Source organism: Labrus bergylta, chromosome 6, assembly GCF_963930695.1.
Source record: "Labrus bergylta chromosome 6, fLabBer1.1, whole genome shotgun sequence".
In the NCBI taxonomy this organism is placed as follows: Eukaryota; Metazoa; Chordata; class Actinopteri; order Labriformes; family Labridae; genus Labrus; species Labrus bergylta.
Genome location: NC_089200.1, coordinates 11865076 through 11885996, shown reverse-complemented (window position 1 = coordinate 11885996; position 20921 = coordinate 11865076). Strand labels below are relative to the sequence as shown.

Genomic DNA, 20921 nt, shown 5'->3' with positions numbered 1-20921 from the left:
TCACCTTTTTTACCCTCTAATGTAATAACCCAGGTTCCAATTCGGTTAAAAAATACTTCAGTCACATGATACCAACATTTAAAGATACAACATGTAGAATTATTACACTTAAAAATATCTAAATGAATTAAAAATGGACTAAACCATGTGATATACCAATATTTTTTGGTTGATTACTTACTGTACATTACCTCAAGTCTTTCCAACTGTTATCAGAGTCAGAGAAAGCCATCATTTCATAGTGTAACGGGCCAGACACGACATGGTTATCGTTGCCATGGATACTCTGAATGTTAAGTCAAAGACTGCTACATAAGGAAGCAGGAACTGTATGTGCTGCTGTGATCAAAACGTAATGCGTCAATTATATTTGGATACATTCCCTCGTCGTTAAACATTTTCACTTCCTCAGGTCTGCTCCGTCCGTTCGTCTTGACTATGGTCAACTCGGAGTTCATTTTCATCAGTGGTGGGGGTCGAGTTTCTGAGTATCACTCCTGTGTAACTTGCACAGCCTCGACATCAACAGTTTTTATTGTTTGGTGGAGTATTAACATACTGTGCGTTTAAAAGTTAAAAAAAAAACATTTTTATGGTTTGCTTGCAGCCAATCACAGCAAGCATTCTTGGATTAAATGTGTCATGTGATTGTTGAATTCAGAATCAGAATGGGGTTTATTGCCAAATAGGTTTACACATAAAAGAAGTAGACCAAACATTTAGAAAGCTCGTACACAGCATTGCACCTACTGTCAGAGTGAAAAAAATCCTACAGTATAAAACTTAAAGACACTGTGCAATGTAAACAGACAATATTCAAATCCTTAGTGTGATCATATAACGCACAAAGTCTGATTTAGAAGCTAATTAATACTTTAATATGAAGTGAACATGGGACTGGAGGAAAGGCTGTCGATCACTGAATCGATCTGTACAAATGTTTACTAAGTTGTACAGTTCGGTGGAATTTCATGCAACTCAATCTTCTCATTCACATGATTGGCATCAAATGAAGTACACTGTTGGCATTGGTATCACATTAAATGCACAGGTACCAAATATACAGGATCGTATCATAATGGGCTTCTCCAATACATACATGACAAAAAGAGAAAAAAGGACATTACACTACATTAATAATGAAGAGAAAGAAAGAAAAGTCATTTTTGAGGGTAATTTACAAGTCATTAAATGTAGCACATTTATGATGACAGGGATTCATCTGGTTTGACCACTTTCATAAATTTAAAATACATGGGTGTATGGCTCTTTAAAATCAAATATATTTCAATTAAAGCTCTCCAAACATCTGCTGTGGCATGAAATACCAAGTTTCACTTCATGACGTCATTTTCTTCTGCACTTTTCAGTCTGCCTAAATTCTTTATGTCAGTTGTAATCCATTATATTTTTCACATGACTTTGCAGTGTTTTTGAGTTTTTTCTGACTCCTGGGTGTTTTAGTGTCTTTCAGCTCAGTGTTTTGGTTTATTCAAACTGCTAACATCGTCATTGTTTTCAGTCACAGATGGCAGAAAAATAGCACTGATAAGCCACTCCCTGCTTTGTACGGTACTCTAAAAAAGCAAGTTAGTTCTGCTTTAAGACTCTTGTGTTTTTGTGACTTCTCCTTAGGTCCATGTGTGAGATAAACCTGGAGGCTGAACTCTTCACCCTGCAGGACAGTAATGCTAAGCTGGTGGCAGCGCTGCAGGAAGCTAACGGCAGTGTGGAGCAGTGGAAGAAGCAGCTCGCTGAGTACCAGGAGGAGACTGATCGCCTCAAAGACCAGGTGATGCACAGGGTGGTCATGTAGAGAGTGGGTTAAATAAAAACTGTATGGTATAATATACCTGCAGCTTATAACGGTGTGGTGCAATTCAGGATGTTTCGGTAAAGGCGGATGAGAATTAAGAATACACAAAGAAATACAAAAGCTGGCACGCATTTTGTCTTGTGGAATGGGATTGTTGTCTATTTTGATTTATTATTTGTTTATATGTACACATAGGATCCCTGGTAGCTATTTCTGCAGGAACAACTTTCCTTCCTGGGGTCCATCAAAAAAAAAACAACAATACAAAAACATTTAAGATTAAACAATAGACCACACATTAGCCAACATCTATTGTTGGTGTTCAAAACTGTCCCATTTTGTAAATATGGTTTTATAACCAATGATGGCAACTTTATAACAAAAGGTAATCCATCTCAGTTACTTCAAGTTTTATTTCAGTATGCTCACTTGAGTGTTTTCATGCATTTTGTTTTAGCTTCCTGTCAGTTACTGAACACCCAAAGGAGAAATGTGTCCCACAGCAAATCCATCCAAAACAAGTCACACTATAAATCATTTTGTCACATTCCTATTTTAAAATGAGGACACCTAAACTAGCTGCAAAGTATTTCTTTTCAATTTTGGTGTAAACCTTGCCAAAATACATGCAAAACAATATTAACAGTATTAATTCTAAAATGCATGTACCTTAGATTGTACTTAATTTACTGTAACTTGGATTATTTATTATAAAAAACATACATGGTTATAAATTAAAACCCAGATTTTTGCTATAAATGCATCTAACATGAGAAAAAACAAACTGTACATAACCAAAGGAGAAATACAGCATATGATTTTATTCCATGAAACATTTTCAGGTCATTCCCTGACGATGTGACCAATCTGAGACCAGCTGTATATCATGCTGCTGTTTTTATATTCATCCTCTATAACTATCACACTCAAATCCCCACATGGACTTGGTTTCTCCCAAACTGCAGATGCATTTTTCATCCCTCCATCCCCTCCCCTCTCTCCTTGGGATATTTCTGTTGACAGGCTCCCGTGATAATCGCAGGGCCAGAAACAAGAAATTTCATCTTTAATTTACAGAGGGAAAATTCTGCCCTTGGTCAAGCTTAACAAAGCTTCTTCGATGCGACAGAATTAAGTGCTGCTGCAACCGGCCGGCAACAGAGCCATTACCAGCAGTGACAGCAGACTGGTCCTTTATTTTTAGCTCATGTAGTGGTTTAATCTATCTCCACCAGTCCAGGTGAAGGTTACACACACACACACACACACACACACACACACACACACACACACACACACACACACACACACTGCAGCAAAGACAACCAGGTGGCTTTAAGTGGAGCAGGCCTCCAGGGTCTGGTAACGGGGTGTTGAGGGGGTTATAGTTGTTTTTCCGTTTTTCTTTTTGGGACAGGACACCCTAACTGCCCCCCTCCCCCCCCTCTGCCCCAGTTAGAGGCGAGAAGATAAATCATCATAGGAGCAGGAGGAAAGGGGTTGGCTGGCTTTTCCTCCCTCTTCACGCTCTCTGCTTCAGCCATGTTTGCGTTCCTGCACAGCAGAATGACTCTGGGTTTATTTTTTAGGTTTTTGGGTTGGCTCTGACCCCCTGTTCTGTTTTTATGTGAATAAAGCAGCCGTCACGTTTTGTGTTCTTAACTTACCTAGAGGTAAGGGGGAAGAGCAAAAGGCTACTTGCAGAGTCCATACATCAAACAAACGCCCACATTGCAAAAAAAAAAAAAGGGCTAGGAAGCAATTTTCCATGTTAATAGACTGCAACATTACCTGTAGCTGTAGCCCATTTTGTGCATGGTGATTTAGGCCCCCTTAATTTACCTGCTGAAACCGTTCCAAGTTCTAAGTAGCCCCTGAATGATTCATTTATTTGTTTTACCTTTTGTTTAAGATTCACCTACAATATTTTTAATTCAAGCAACTGTGAAGGAGAATTGACTAAAAGCCTCCTGTGCTTTGTAAGAATCATTCTCCCAGCAGTAAGTGAACACAGATAACTAAAACAAAACAAAAACAAAGTACAACCAACATTAATTAAGATATATAAGTATATACTTTAAAACAAGACCTTCTAACAAGCATCTCTAATGACCCATCTATTGTCTAAGTATCCTGAATCAATCTCAGTCATAAGGCACACAAACGCACCACGATCACTCAAGTTCAACAAACACCGGGAGTGTTTGTTTGAATCCAGAGCCGGAGTTTCAGTGTGTGTGTGTTGTTTATCTTTTTATTTGTGTTTTTGAGGATTTTTTTGTCATCTGTGATATTTGGATGTAGATCAAATTTCCAGACGCTAAGCAAAGTCAATCCCATAGATAAACATTTTGTAGACTCTCCGGCTCTCACTCACATGCTGGCTGAAGACGGAGAGCTCAGAGGGTGTTACTGAACCGACATCAAAGCAGCACAATCATTAAGTTATTTGAAAGTTTATTCAAATCAATATGACACCTATTATCAAATTTAATTTCTTAAGTCTTGTTTGACTTGAAATCATACACAATCCAATATTGCCCTGAAGAGTTCCTGCTCAGTAATCTGCACCTTTAAGCCTACCATCATCTAAAACCACCAGATATATTGAATGGCATGCTGGGAACTTTTTCTGTGACATAGAATGCATTACAAATTACTAGTTACCCTGTTCAATGTTGCATGTTATATTTAATTACTATTTGATTACTTATCTAACAAATCATTTGAATGTTGTTATGAAAAGTCCTTAAAGCTTAACTAAGCTTTACACTGGACACTGATGTTTTCTGGGTTCATTGGTTAGATATATTTGGATTTCTTGTCCGCTGGTGGCAGGCAATGCAGACTCAAATAACATCAAGCAACCGTATTGACAAAGGGCAATGAAGAAAACAAACCAATCAAAGAAGGGAAAAAAAAAAAAACGTTAAGGCATTTCTGCAGGTTGAAAAGAAGATTTCTTATGTTTAAGAATACAAGCTTTGTTATCTTGAGATTGTCATGTTCAGCAGGGATGTGAATAACAACAGGGCTCTAAAACTGTAGGGAAACGATTATTGACAATGAATTCTTCTCAGAACCAAGGTACAAATATAACAAGATTAATAAAATGAGATTTCAAGAAAACAACAAATGAACCATTTTCACAGGGAAATGTATGGGTGCATGTCCTTTTATGGATTCTGTACAGATTTACTGTACACTCTTTGTAAACACCCACATGTTGATTAATTACTGTTTTTCAATTTTAAAAGTGTATTTATAATGGTTACTTCTTATTGAAGGGATTGTTGCCTTAAAAGGATTAAGTATAAGCTCTCCAACCATGTATTTATTTACAGTTTATTTATTAATAACTTGATTAGTTGTTGAGTCTGTAAAACCTTAAAATAAGACAAAAACTCCATTATAAGTTTTTTTCTTATTTGTTTTCCCCCACTAAAGATGTGAAGTAGTGATTCAATGTCAAAAATAACAAATAAAATGGAAAATCTTCTTTTTTATTTTGGAGGCAGACGCGATTCAGTCAAATGCACTTTCAAAGTCGTTTGTCAAAATGTTTACATTAGTGGTTGCAGCTCCAAAAACCTAAACTGTATGTGCTGTCATGCTCACATGTGATAGGTGGATATGACTTGAAATGAAAGATTTTAAAAGTGTATTAAGCTGGGAACACGCTGAGTGAAAGAAAAGGGGACACTTGATATTTGTCTCAATGTTTAAAAGTTTTCTTTTTAACAGCTAAACTTCTTGCTGTAGTTTCATGAAACGTCCTTTACAGAGAGCCGTTCCTTGTACAATGTAAAATAGAGTAAAAATTACATTTACAGGCCAGGGCTCGACTTAGACAGCCACCATCTTTCTTTCTTTCTTTTTTTCTTTCTCTTTCTTTCTTCCTGTGTTTGTTTGACCTTTTTCAGGCCCCTGCTCCCATACATACCATTAATATAGAAATATATAAAATGCCATTGTGTTATTTGAATATTCTGTCAATCTAAAAAGATTAAACATGGCTGTGAATATTTATGTCGATAGATATCCGAGTTTTTACAGCTTGATCTCTTCATGTGGAGCTCGATTCATGGAAGTGGAGCCTCTGGGGACAGATGCTGTCACATATGGTGGGATATGAAGGAGTTGATTCCTTGTGGACCCCTCTTGAACCTGCGGCGGTTTTTCTGATGCTTGGCTTAGATGTCATGTGACATAGTGTAGAATGTATAAAAGAGCCTCTTTGAAATTGCCTGTGGGAAATACTGAGGAGATGGTAAAGTGAGGAAAAGGAAAACGTTAACATGGGAGCTGAAAATGCTGCCTCCATTCAAACACAGATCTACATTACACGCACTGAGCTGATGCAGATATCCAGTGTGAAATGAAACAAGCATTGTTTGTTCCTGCATCAACAACTTAAAACATTTCAATAAGGAGTTATTCAAGTATCTTATTTGAATTTTTCTGTTTTCTGCAAAAAAAAGCCTTTATCAGTCGGTACGGGGGCGAGCAGCATTGCAACAACGTCTCTGAATACGATTATAGATTCATCTGACGGTTAGACACTGGAATAGTTGGCTCTATAAAACTACAATAATTAGTATGGCCATGCAATGACTTGTTTAGTCCCAGTACCTCAACAACTCCAAACTAGTGACTTCACCATCACAGTGCACTATGAAAAACTATATAAAAAAAAAACTTGATGCGCTGAAAATAAAGTCTTTTGATTAAAGTGGAGATACAAGTTAAATGTTAAACTCTTTATTTAAGGTGATTTAGTTATTAGAAATAACTGTGTAAAAGAACAACAGCCCAAGAGTAGATGAGAAAACGGATATGTATCCTGTCAGCTGTGATGTCTAAAGTCGAGTCACTGATTTGTGACACTATTTGATCCGTTTAATGTAATTGGTCCAGTGTTCAGAATAAACCCTTTTTATTTCATTATCTAAAAAGACGTAATGTAACGTTACATCACTTAAACACACAGATTCCTCACAATGTATCCATGTTTTCAGAGGACACAACAACAACATGAACACAATTCTCTAATTCAACTGCGCAAGCTGTTTCGACCCTCGAGACACAATTAGATTATTGTCTTAATCCGATGTTTCTCAGAGCAAGCAAAAATTAGTACATAGATTTTCTTTTGTTGTAAATGAAGTCCAGGGAGAATCGAACCTCCAACCACTGCTGTGTTTGTGTTTTGCTCAGACTCTTCAGAGCTTCAAAGCCCTGAAGGATTACTGAGCAGTTACTCGGTGAACCACAAACTTCAAATCACAGCATGGTCGGACTTCAAAGGCTGAACAGTTTGCCCTTTTTTAGTCAAACTGTCACTCACTGTCCTTCTTTGGCCTTTCTGTTAATGAAGTGGGTCAGATTTGGAAAAACCTTTTTCATGTTCAAGTCATTTGCCTCCAGCAAATTTGATGAAAGATCTCAAGGCAAGAGAAAGCTTTTTAACATATAGAAACCTTGTTTCTGTGTGTGTTGATGCTGAGGGGGTCATTTTTGTTCTCTGGTTGTAGAAAATTTGTTTTGTATAATCATTTCAAAGCCTTTTCATTTTAAAACGGCTGAAATAAAATCCCAGTGCATCATTCTCCTCATTACATAGCTGCCCTTCATTTTCTTTCTCTCCCTCTCTCTCTCTCTTTCCTTCTCTTTTTCTCTTTCTCTCTCCTTTTCTTTCTTCCTCTCTCTCTCTTCTCTCCCTCTCTCTCCTTCTTTCAATTAAATTCAATTAAATTGAAATGAGCTTTATGTTGCCTAAGCAGTACATAAAACTTGTGATTTTCAAATGATGACTCAAATATATACAAAATACTATTTCATTCTTTCTTTCTTTCTTTCTATACATCTAGTCTACCGATTACTTTTATCAGTTGGGCTCCAAAAGTGAACCTTCTTGTTTACGTGGGAGACTTCATTCATGATTGTATTTAGTGTTGTGTCATGTTAGATATGACTTGTGTATCTTTCCGTCTGCTTGTTAATAAACCAGGGACAACATCCCTCCAGCTACTCATGACTTTCACTGGTTCCTCCGCCCCTGCCCTACGTTTCCTGATAAGTTACCTCCCCCATTTCCTCAGATGATGCTGAATCTGGGATGTCAAAGCTTTTATAGTGGCTTCTTCTTCTCTAAGTACACACCCTGCACCCTTTAAATATTAAACAATAAATTCCACCTGTTTAAAGGTTTAAAAAAAACTCGCTTTAATAATAAATTATATAATGCATAAATATTGCATTCTTTTATGATGGGCTGTTTATTTTTTACCCTGCATGTTTCAGTGATGTAGATGTTAGTTTCTCAGTAGCTCCACCATGGTTTTTTTTAACCTGTTTTATGACTTGACCCGGATCTTCTGGTTTTGAGGACAATGTTGTGCTAACTTTGCTTTGTAGATTGATGTTGTACGTGTAAGTGGTGTATGAATGTTTTTTCTTTTGTTTTGAAAAATAGATACAAATATTAATTCTGTAAAGACTAAATGTGCTAACGTTGGCGTAACCTTCATTTATCCTTGGGTCAAATTGTTCACGTGTTTAATACTTAATAAAACAGTTTTTTGGCAAAACACTGGAAAAGAAAATACTAATTTAAAAACATTTAAAATCAACTCTAAACATGTATTACCCTTAACATCTACAGAGAACATTGTCCTCGTGGATGTGTTAGATTGATGTTTGCCTTAAAATAAAGTATGTATTAAATGTGTGTGTCTGTGTTTGTGTTTTAGGTGGCGGAGCTGGAGGCCCAGCTGGGCCATCCTTCTGCTGTCCAGACCAGTGGAGAGGAGCTGAGCCGCTCTATGGAGGAGCTGGAAGTCCTGCTGAGTGCTAAAGACCAGGCAAGACACCAGCTCACTGCATACTGTGATACACACTGTCCAAATCTAATGACTGTCCTATAGAGAACAATGGCATTGAGAGCAAGCTTTCAGCTCTATGTTCACACTGAGGAGACAGCACTTCCTTCAGCATGTTCATGTGTCACTTAGAGGTGTTTTTTTTCTTGTTAACCGCTCCCTCTCCGATTGTAAGCCCTGCCACCAGGTGGGGGAGAGAGGTGGCTCCGCCCACTCAGGGATGCTGTTTCTTGGGGCATAATAATGTCACAAGAGTACAACTAAAGGAGAACCAACAGACTTTCCAAAACTAAGAAAATATATTATTTGGCCTAAAAAGACGAACAGATAACAACAAATTTGAGATACTTAAGGTGAAGCCGGAAGGAGAGTCAGGGGACGTGTGGATGCAGGAGGGGAGGACGGAGAAGAAGGATAAAGGAGATGGTTCCAAGGAGAGCTTTTGTTTTGGTCTGAAAATCTGCTCTGAAAGGGAAATACTTTCTCTTTGAATTTGAAAAGCAACTCTGAAAGTTGGAGAAAATGTTGATGTTCATTAAAGTATTTTTTGGCTTGAATGTAATTTAAGTTCTGAGAAATTACTCACAAAATATTATTTTACCATCCACGTTGCTTCAACATGCTGACACCAAAGTTGGAAGAATGACCTTCTGTCTCAGGAGCTCCGTGCATCTGGGAAGCATGTAAATGCAGGGTGAATCTGCTGCTGTTATTCATTAAATGGGGAGAAAAAAACACCAAACACTCTATTATAACACGGTTACATTTTGTTTAATTACTCTGTTAGGCTTGGAGAGCATGAAACATTCAAGTGCCACTTTGAGTATTTGTTCCCTGAATCATTTGAAGGTTTTTAACCAGATCTTTCTGCTTCAATAACCTAGTTTTTATCGAAATTATTATCTCCATGCATACTGTTAGAAAATTAAAGCAGACGTGACAGAAGGCGATGACTTTTTTGGCTTCTCTTTGTGCTCTTTGGTTTCATCTTTCTACTCAGAACATAATTTATCTTTGAGGCTCAGTCTTTTCCTGTTGAATCACAGGATTGGTCAGACGGAGAGCGTCTTAAAAAGAATGTCACAGAAATAAATCCTGCAGACGTCCCGAGCTGCCGCCTACATGTTAAATGAAATCAGTGTTCTCTGACTCACCTTCATTACCGTTTTCTAAGCCTGCTGTATAAAGACTTTTTATGACACACCACCTTGAGAATAATTTTTGCCTTTATGAGCCAACTTAATGTCCATCAAATGTCTTCTTGGCAAACCCAATGGAGATTACAGTGAAATGTTCCTTAAAGCAGCTTTCTGCTGAGTTTAATTTTCATAACTATGTTACACCTGTCATTTAGAAAAGTTCCGCTCTTGGCAGCTAAATTTGTCACGTTTGTAAGCTTTCCCCCAGGGGGGCTGAATCCCCCTGTTCTTACTCTAAACATCATGGTGTCCCCCCAGTCTTATCAGCAGCCTGGTTTATAAAGAAAGCATCGGCTTCATTATAGTGCAAATCAAGATATAAATGTTCTATGTGCTGACAGACAGGGTCAGTGGATGTGTAGGAGGGTGGTGTGAACACGGTGTTCTGACAGTTTGATGTGTTTGTATTTTCAGGAAATACACAATCTACAGAGCAAGAAAACAGATGTGGGTGAGCTAGAGAAGGAGAGAGAGGAGGCCATGCAGAGACTGCAGGTGAGCTGACGACAGGCTGCGGATGTTGTTTCTCTTTTCAGTAAAACTGGAGCGCTCAGTCGGAGTAACTTTGCTTTACAAGTAAACTGAACTTGTGTTACAGGGAGCTGAATCTGCTCGAAATGTATTCAAGATCAAGTGATGATATGCACACCTGGAGAACAAACTGTACACTCCATACATGAGTTAAAAAATGTTCTTCACAAGATTATTATTTACAAATCATACAGCAACAAGAGATATTAATACACAACAATAAACATGAAGCTAACGATGTGTTAGTTTATTAGTTAGGCTAGGTTGGCAGTGAACAGACCATTTAAAGTTTAAAGAACTTCTTCATTGAAAGGGTTAGAGAAGGGTTGTAGAGAAACCAACAAATCCCTTTTCTGTATCACTCACATTATTCAGAAACATCAGACAAATATTTAAATGAACAACCTTTCATTTTAAATATATACTGTCAATAAGCCGTGGGGTTGATAAATACTTAAAAATCCTTTGTATTACATTTTTTTTTCATCCTTAAGGAGACAAAACCTTTTAAACCTGTTGTTCCAACATCTTCACACTCAGGAATTTCTCTCTTTAAAGATAGACTTTCACTTCTTAATGAATCAGACTTAAAGCTGTTACTGATGGGCCAGTGCAATCCTTTTGTTTTTGATAACATTATCTTGGACTACTATACTAGAACTAGTGGCTTTACTGGTTTCTACTTTGCAGCTAATTTAAAAGTGTTGTAATTTCTTTACAATATAACATATTGTTATGCACTCACATCATTCTCAATTTGTTTTGAAGCAAAACAATTCTTAGTTTTTCATCATGCTGACCATCACGCATGCTGTTATCTGTTGTTCTCTAAACCCCACACAGCAACACAGTCCACTGATGGAGAGTCACAGCTCTGATTACATAACTATGAGAGTCGTAGGACAGCTCAGACCTGCAGCACAGACTCAGTAGAGCTACAGGTGAACTGAAGACTTCAAGGAGAAAACAAATTGTACTGATTTTCCAGTGTTACTACTGGAGGTAACACCTGATGCATATTGCATAGCCTTTATGAGGTCTTTCATCATTTTAAATGGGGTTGTCAGTCTTCAATTATGTAAATCAATATGTGACCTTCACTGTCCTTGTGTTCATTCTATAATCTATTCATTGGTATATTTGCCATGCAAAATAAACTCACACAGCACATTCTAACACGTTTCAATTTGCTGGTTAAATAGTTTGAAACAGTTAACCCCTAACCTGCGGGCCACACTAGGTTTACGAGACCCAATTATCTGGCCAACACTGACCCCTCTCATAAAGTTAAAGTGTAAAATAAAGGAAACAACATATGTTGCCCTCATCAGACACAGAAAACTTGAACTTCTACATCTCACACTTGACCTATTTAGAACATGCTCTGTACAGTGTGCCCCAGTCCCAGACTAGCTCCCCACCACTCCTCAGCAAAACATTACAAGCTGTCCTACACCAAGAACAACCGCACTGAAAGAGCAAAAAGAAAGAACAAGAAAACAAAGTAGTTCAATTCAATTGGACCGATCTGTTTTGGTTATTTTAATGGACCATGCCAGTGGGAAACACACACGATTGCATACTGCCAGTTTAACTGAAAACTTTAAATGTATGGCTTGTTTGTCAAGAACTTTGTTAACTATGCTCTTTCCAGTTGTGGTCAGGAAACTCTTTAAAAAGTGATTTTTAAACCCAAAAATGTTTTCCATGTTAAATAAATATTAAATAAATACATAGATAAAAAGTTTGTGGGAAAACAGTTGTATTGCAGTAATCTGCCACACAAGGAATTTAGCATTTGTTTAATCCTGCAGAGAGAATCATTTACTTCCCAGGTGCCTCACTTGCATTGGTTGCTCTTTCAATTTTCAGAATAGAATAAAAAGTTTATGCACAACAAAATCTATGCAGTCACTTTGAAATACATCCAGATAAAACAACTGTATTAACATGTGTCTGCAGGACCTGGAGAGACGAAACAGTGAGTTAGAGGATCAGGTCCAGAGTGCTGAGAAGACGCTCGCCTCCAGCGAGGAAGAGCGGGAGCAGGCGGAGGGTGAGGTCCGACGAGTCATTGAGGTTCTGGACGTCAAAATCTGCGACCTTAAAGACCTGAAACAGAGCCTGGCAAAACTCATCGACAAGTAGCTGCAGCAGCAGAAATTGGGCTGCATCTCCACAGTCAGCACAGGTTGCACTTGCATTGCGTTATCCCGAGGTTTGGGCAGAGCAGAAGTCGAAGCAATACGGAGGAGGAGGTACAGGTGTTTACCTTCACAGATCTGTTTTTTATGATCAGTGCTGGTATACAGCAGATATCAGAATCCTCTCAAAGGTGCTGTCTGCAGAATAAATCATTGATTAAGTTAAACTGCAACCTTGTTATGATTATCTCAAACACTGCTACTTGTTTTGTCCGTATCACACTTCAAGCAGCTGCATGACCTTTAACTCTTCTACACCTGATGAGGAAAGGAAGATTTTTACACCAGTGTTTCACTCTTTTCTACATCTGCCATCACTGCAAACTCTGAAAGCTGAAGATCCATTTGTCTTTGGAGCAACAGCGCCCTCCTGCTCTTTTTGTTGCCATAGCAATTCAGATTTCTTTCTAAATGTGACCTGATGGATTCACAATGCATCAGAGAAGTGGCTGCAGTGATGGTCTTATCATTTATGTTTATTATACTGAGAAAGTAGTTTATTAATTGCAAAACTACACAGCTTACCTTTAAAACAGGATTTGCACCAAAAGTAATAATAAGATGGTTACTCTGCAAAAGTAGATTGTTGTTTCAAAAGGTAGCGAAATATCAAATATCGGTACTTTTTTGTTCGTATATTTTTGTGTTTTTTTCTTAACACAACTCACAGTACTTACTCTCATTGAATTATAGTGGAAATAGATGCAATAAAGCTCTGAAAGAAGTTAAGAACACAAGGTCAAAAGCCTTGACGTGTTAAATAAAAGCTTGTGCTGCTCTGTTTTTTTTCTTTTGTTTGTTTTTTACAGCAGACCTAGACGTCTTATCCATTGAACCATGTCCAGTCTCGGTTAAACTTCAGTCTAGTAACAGCAGGATGTGAGATGTTATATGGGCTAAGAACTCCTACCAAAAAAACTGTGCTAAATACTTTTTTTTCTATGTTGTTGGACATTTGTAGACATGTCAATGTTTGTTACTGCAGTTTGGCTTCAACACATGACAGTTACAGCCTGTGGCCAACACATAGTACAGTATATATTCCGGTAAGACCAATGCATTTAGATGTGCGTTATTCCATGAAATTATAGATATGAGAAGTAACTTTATGTTAAGACAACTAGTAAAATGATATCCATGTAAAATGTCTGCTTTTGCACAGTAACAATCCTGAGCCGTAGTGGTGCAATCCTTCCCTACACTGTGGAGATGCACCCAAAGTGAGTTGGGTCTTAAGGACACATTGAGACAAAGACCCTGAATAAAAATAATCTCCATCAGCAGCTTGGACTGGCCTCACAGCAGCCGGATCATCAACAAACAATTGCAACAACCTGCTCACTTTCTGTCCTCTGAGGATCGCCAGCGTACCAACGGGTTTTGTTTCTGTTTGAGGAGGGACTGCTCTTTTTCACACACTTATTCTATTACTCCTGTTCATCGATGGGTTACATTGACGCTTGAGGTGTGAAATCAACAATATGTCGTGGCTAATTTGCTGCTAAATACCACACTGACAGACAGATCAGTATGTGAAGGAAAGGTCCGGAGGTGTTACTGCAGAAAGTGACGTTGCTTTTCCGCCCTAATGTTGTTGAACCTGAGATTGCACTTGTTGTTTGTGCCAAGTTTAATTTTGTTTACATTTGACATTGTTCACTAAAGGATGCAGTTCCACTTTATGTATTTCTTTTTGCAGCATTTCTAACGCTATCATTTTAACATAACAGTAATAAAAACCATAGATACAGGCTCAGCAAATCCGCAGGGTATAGATCACAAAGAGAGCGATGCATGAGCTCTGCAGATGCCCCGAACCTGCCAAGAACTGTGAAGCCGTCATCTGTGTGTGTGTGTGTGTGTGTGTGTGTGTGTGTGTGTGAGTGTGAGAGAGAGAGAGAGAGTGTGGAACCTGAGACTAAATCGACTTATAAAGCACAATTGCAGTAGTTTTAGTAAGTTGGTACTAAATTGACTTGTTGGTCAGCTTTGTATGTGAACCTCTGATGCACAGCAGCTATCGATCTTTACTTCTCAACCCCAGATGAGTTTTTGATTTCTTCTCATGACCGTAATATAGGAACAGATAAGGTGCAGGCCTTCACAGCTGTTGATGCTGTAACTGCTAGGATCATAATAATACGTCAAAATATGATTCAAACAGGTCATAATGAAATATTTACCAGTAAATGAAAACTACCACATAATGTAGTTGTATTCCATTATTACCTTAGCTTTAGTAATTAGCATTATAGCTTTGAAATGAAAGGCTTGTACCTTCTTCTTCTATAAATGCTTACGTTGGATTTGTTCGCTAAAATAGTTGTAAAAAGTTAGAATATTACTGTCTGGTTTTCTATTAATTACATAGAGGTTTACTGTTGAAGTTCCAATAGTTTTGACAAGTTACTACACAATCTGAGAGTTCTGACATCAGCTGCTGTGTGCAATGACATTAAATTAGCAATAAAATAAAGCATAGATGCCTGATCATATAATACAAGTAATCTGGTGGTAATGAGGGATCTGTACAGCCTGTTTCTTCAACTTTACAACTTAATCATAGATGTTTTCTTTACCATTGATTAGATTATGATTGCAACCAGCCTCAGCATGAGCTCCTCACAGTTAATGTTAGGAACACTGACTTCACAGCAGCCTTTTTCCAGAGTGTAAGAAAAGTACACTAATACTGTGCAAACATCAAGATTAGTTCATCCAAGCACAGAAACCATAGACTACAAGGGAAGCAGGAAAGACCTCTATATTCCAGCCCCCTTTTTTCCCCAGAATCAATAATGTATTAAATTATTTTACTGAAGAGTAGTAACACCACGTACTTCTTTAAGGTACACTGTTTACGTTTTACTCCATAAAATAATGTGAATTATATATTCAGCATTATTGTCTATCTGAAACTGATTAATAGAGAACTCCACTTTAAATAATTGAAATGATGTCGGTACCTGTTGTTGAAAAATGTTACAATTGTGCCACCAATTTGTTTGTTGCATCTTTAGAAATGGTTAAAGCTGCAATGGCAAATAATCTTTATTCTGTTCTTTTTGTTATCTGTATTTGAATATATTGGGGAGCTATTAAGACAGCATTCTGGGCAATGTAGTGAATCACCAGCTGAAGCATGATTAGTGGGCTGTGGAAGGAAGTTTTTCACACCACAAAAGAACAAAACAATAAACAGCATCAAACGTTGTGTTGGGACATCTGTGGTTGGTCTTCTCCCTTAACACACTGGAATAAGGCCTTTTTTTAAACAACCAGTCAGCTTTGAGAGAATGCAGTACCAAAGACGCACAACTGTAAACTGGAATAACACAATTCCTGTATGATGCTGAAGTTCATCTCCATTAGATTATTTAATTTAGCCTGAGTGTAACTGCTCTTTGCTCAGTGTGGAAAACATTTGACCTTACAATGAGACTTCAAATACCTCAGAATACTAGTAAGTTCAGGATAGTTTCATTGAAGTAGTTCAAATGTTCATGGGCGTCTCTGAGCTCAAGTCCCACTGAATTTGAGAGCAGGTGTTTCTATGGGATATGACAATGCTAGATGAAGTTCTTATGTTTGTACAGATGTGTTTAACATTAAAAATCAGTCATGCAAAGTCACGGCGGTGGTCTTTTCTGTAAGAAAAGTTGTTTTTTGTAAATTAAATTCAGAATGATGTGCATATTATGTTTGATACTTTTTCCTAGGCATTTTAATTTTGTAAGAATGATCGGAAGATCAGGCTAATAAGAACACTGCAGATTGCGTTGACAACGTAATATATCGCAGCACTGGTAAGAGTGCAGGTGGTAGGAAGTGCATTGAAATTCTATTAGCATAGATGATAGGCAGTGGTGCTTTCAGTGTCATAGTACTGGCAGAGTGCAGCCTCTCCTGCATTTGTTTTCTGGCACTACCAGCCAGGTCAACTGTATTTTAGTATAGTGTTAATCATGCACTGTAGACATTAATTTTTTTCTGCTTCACAGTCCAGTTGACTCGAGGCTGACAAACAGCTTTTTTTTTGCCAAATTTGAAGTTGAAACCACAGCCAACCAGCACAAACAGGCTGTCAGCTGGTTAGGTGCTGGCCCAGTGTTCAGTTACAATCGCGGTCAGTCCCAATGGGCAGGTTTACTGAATTACCAAGATCCCTTACAGAAGACTTCTTCAAAACAGACCTCTGACTTCCTTTACTGCCCAGTCATCTCATTAGGATATTTTAATTTGGGAACATTTCATAAACAGTAACTTCAGCTGTACCTGTCCATCTTATCTAGTTCAGTCGGACGTTGCACCTTTTCATGCTTTTAAAGAACAAACATTCAGCCCAAAAGATTTAACTTGCGATAAATAAGCCAAATCAGACAAGGCACCATTTTCTCAAATTTATTTTAACACAAAATGGCAAAGACAGCCGATTCCGTAAAACATCTACTTCAGCTTCTTCTTGGGGCGAAGGTTGTTGGTGTGTCCACACTTCTTCTTGCGGCAGTTGACAGCACGAGGATGCAGACGGGCATAGCACCTGAAAACCAAGTATTCTGGTGTCAACTCCAAACATAAAAGCTCTCAAAGTCAAAACTTGTTTATACAGTTTTTGGACATTCTGGTGAAAGCACTGGCAAAAGAAACTCCTCATATGGTGTTATTTACAGACGTCTTGTCTGAACCTTTTAATCTAGAGCTTCATGGTTTATTTAAGTAAAATACCACAGTAATACTAAAACAGTTGGTTATGATTATATTCCCAACTTACTTGCGGCAGATCATCTTGTCGCAGTTGTACTTCTGGGCCAGCTGTCTGAGAGAAGGCTCAATGATGCCACCACGCAGACGCAGGACCAGATGCAGAGTAGATTCTAGAGGGAAGTGAAGCCAAATTAGTGACTTAGTTCAGTCACATCCACAAACGGAACAAAAGAAAGCCTTTCCAAACATTATCTTAACACCAAACAAGTTCACTGCACTTAATGGACTCATTACGTGTTATTATTCAAGTCATACATAATGGTTACATTTTCATCCTTAAGTTATAGACAACTTGTTTAAGATTTTGTAACTAAATATTTCTCACTGTGTTTTTTTTTATTTTATTGAAGGGTTTTTCAAATTAAAACAGAAACAGGCAATGGGGAAAAAATACAAGTAGAAATTCTAAACATAAATTATTCAGAGGCTGAATGTTCCCAAGCCTGCCTGCAAGTTCCCACTCACCTGCCTGTTTATACATGTCTCTAAATACATACATGCACTTACAAACATATACCCATCCTCACAAATATTTCTCACTCAACATCTAACCAGAGGGCTGTCTTTGACTTACTGACACACTGTTTGAAAACTTACCTTTCTGGATGTTGTAGTCAGACAGTGTGCGTCCATCTTCCAACTGTTTGCCAGCGAAGATCAAACGCTGCTGATCAGGAGGAATTCCTGGAAACACAACAAAACTTCAACAAACCACATTCACACCAAACATGTGAAGACATTAAAGTGAAAGGGGGACTAAACTAACTCAGACGAATGACATTTATGGCTGACAGACAGACATTCATTATCCCCGTTTAATCTAACCATTTACTTAATGCCAAATTAGTTAAATAAACAAAAAGGTATGATGAGAGTGTCAACAAACCAGCCAGAGGACTACATGTAACTTTAAAATGGTAATATAAAATAAACATGAAGTTTGATGTTAATTCTTTCAGATTACCTTCCTTGTCTTGGATCTTGGCCTTGACATTTTCAATAGTATCGCTGGGCTCAACCTCGAGGGTGATGGTTTTCCCCGTCAACGTCTTCACGAAGATCTGCATGTTTGCAGGCTGAGACACAAAACTGATGTTAGTTCAAAACTCTTGTTTAGCTGAAGCTACCAAGATGACCGAGAAACAGCTGCTGACGTGTTTAAAATCACCCCACCGACGGCCCTACGCCATCAAATTTCATTAATAATGAGGTGGTAAAAGCTTGTAATGTACTAATTTAGCTACACATTAAAGATTGAGCAGGCTTTTGGTGAGTAACTTCGGGTGTTAGCGACTTCAATGTTAGCAACAGAGGAGTCTGCAGGGCCTCGCCACATGCGTAACGTTAGCGTGCTGCTAAATCACATTTTACTTTATCCCCTGTCTTAAACCTGAGGGGCAGTGTTACTTAATATACGATAAATGCCCCGAATAATTACTTGTGTGATGTTTTTTTGGCATTTAACGTGATGAATTCCGCTAAAAATCGAGTAATAAGTACTAGACCAAACGTGTACCCACCCGGCCGCTAGCTGAGCCTCAACGAAAAGAGAGCGGAAGAGGCTGTCGTCACATTTACGTCACATCCGTCGGCCGGGGTCTCTCGTTTTCTTCGGAAGTGATCGAAGTAATATCATAGACTGTCAAGAGTAATATGTACAATCAGTGGAAAACGGTATGTTTTACAGTTATATTTACACGTTTATTTTTTTTATATTTAAAAAATAACTTTTATAAATAAAAATAAAAAGCACGTCGTCGCTGCCATTCTTGTTAATATCTCGAATTAAAATAGTGGCAATTGCTCTTGCTATTCTCACTTAGGCTATAACAAATTCATAAAAATGATAACAAAGTTCAGCGAAGAATCAAATACACAGGACGTGATGTTTAAGAAATCCTTTGTGCCAATAGGTGGGGACCAATGTCCTCCGCTCTGATGTTGTGGCCTTTCGCCAAGTTGGTTTACTTGTCGTAAGGCCAAAGCCTCCTCTTCCTTGCTGGACTTGCCCCTCGACGTCTTTGTACCTCAGCGCTGATGAAGCTTGCTGTAATGCATCAGATGGTGTCCATTTCCGGCCAGTTACCAGGGGCGGCGCAGCAGCACTGATGGTCTTGTCTCTTGAGTCCCTCAATGTCATCTGGAGTCTTACTTTAGAACACTTGTATTCCTCTGTTAGACTAGTAAGAGGTAGTTCCAGGACCCCTTTGCCGTAGAGGCCGATGTTAGATAGACATCGCGGGACACCGAGCCATTTCTTCACATATGAAGTAATGGTTCGTTCCATCTTCTCCACAGTTGTTATTGGGGCTTCATAACTGGTCAGTGGCCACATTGTTCAAGGAAGGAGTCCAAATTGTAGGCACCAGAGCTTCAGTTTCCCAGGCAGTAGGGTCTGATTGATGTTCTCCAGGCCATTGACAATGTCTTGCCTTAGTTGTTGCACCTGCTCTTTGTCCTTGAGACTTGCATTGTACCATCTGCCCAGGCTTTTAACTGGTTGCTCAGACACTGTTGGTATTGGGTCGTCACCGATGTAGAATCTTGTGTCTCTAAGCAGCCCCTTGACTATGGAGATGCTTCGAGATTTACTTGGTTTTGATTCTCATTCGGGCCCACTTGATGCTCTCCTGCAGCTTTCCAAGTAGCCGCTTGGTGCATGCTGCAGTAGTGGTTAGTGTCGTCATGTCGTCCATGTATGCCCTGATGGGTGGCAGACAGAGCCCATCCCTGGTTCGATCACCGCCCACCACCCATCTCGTGACCCTGATGATGACTTCCATGGCCATTGTAAAAGCCAAGGGTGAGACTGTGCAGCCTGCCATGATGCCGTTGTGAAGCACAGCTGCAGGTCTTCGAAATAGCTCTTGACTTGCTGATGAGCTCTGGTACATGGAAAAAGGCAAAAGATTGAAGAACTTTTACTCAAGTATTTCAATACTTAAACCGAGGAATTTTCAGTTTGCATGGAGTTTGGCCTTCCTGGTGGACAAGGTGGTACTTTTTATTTCCTTGCTCATCTTTTCCTGTGCATGAGCTAGTAGTGTTTTCAGCAGCTCCCATTATTTTCAATAATTGGCTGATAATTAATCTACACTTTAACTTGACTAAGAGTTTAAATGCAGGAATTGATAACACATTTTAACCACAATAAACATTTTTATTGTCTGATAGATTTAATATCCCATGGAGTATTATTACTTCTAAGATAGCAGAAGAAACAATTAGCTAGTCAGTCTGATTTTAAATAGACCTTGTGTTACACCACAAAAACGGCTGTATAAACTTGTGAATGTGTATTCTTAGTTAAGACGCGATGACCTGAGGTAACAGTACTGTCAGCTTTAGACAGAGATGTTATAATGGTTGTGACCTTTTCATGAAGCTTTCCTTTTTCAATGTGACTGTTGTCATGATATCTTTTCTCAGCCTTCCTCCTTTTCAGTGAAATGGGTGAACCTGTGATTGTAAAAAGAGAGACAACATCAGCTGGGTCATTCAGCCGGTCCTCTGTCTGCAGATCTGT

At 38.5% G+C, this 20921-nt stretch overlaps 2 protein-coding genes across 2 annotated transcripts in view; one reads left to right on the top strand and one right to left on the bottom strand.

The window, feature by feature from the left end:
* LOC110000546 (homer scaffold protein 3) overlaps positions 1 to 16263 on the top strand; it is a 50362-nt gene extending 34099 nt beyond the window's left edge. The window contains exons 8-11 of the mRNA XM_065955749.1: positions 1636 to 1792; positions 8569 to 8679; positions 10311 to 10391; positions 12390 to 16263. Of these exons, the coding sequence (XP_065811821.1) occupies positions 1636 to 1792; positions 8569 to 8679; positions 10311 to 10391; positions 12390 to 12575 (535 nt within the window). The 3' untranslated portion in view covers positions 12576 to 16263. The remainder of the gene's footprint in view (positions 1 to 1635; positions 1793 to 8568; positions 8680 to 10310; positions 10392 to 12389) is intronic.
* A 755-nt stretch (positions 16264 to 17018) lies between these two features.
* Positions 17019 to 19013, bottom strand: uba52 (ubiquitin A-52 residue ribosomal protein fusion product 1). Its single transcript, XM_020655881.3, has 5 exons — positions 18916 to 19013; positions 18360 to 18471; positions 17993 to 18079; positions 17403 to 17505; positions 17019 to 17171 (listed from the first exon to the last, which is right to left on the bottom strand). Exons 2-5 carry the CDS (start codon positions 18460 to 18462, stop codon positions 17078 to 17080), a joined length of 387 nt encoding a protein of 128 aa, XP_020511537.1. The 5' UTR covers positions 18463 to 18471; positions 18916 to 19013; the 3' UTR covers positions 17019 to 17077.
* Positions 19014 to 20921: the final 1908 nt, after the last annotated feature.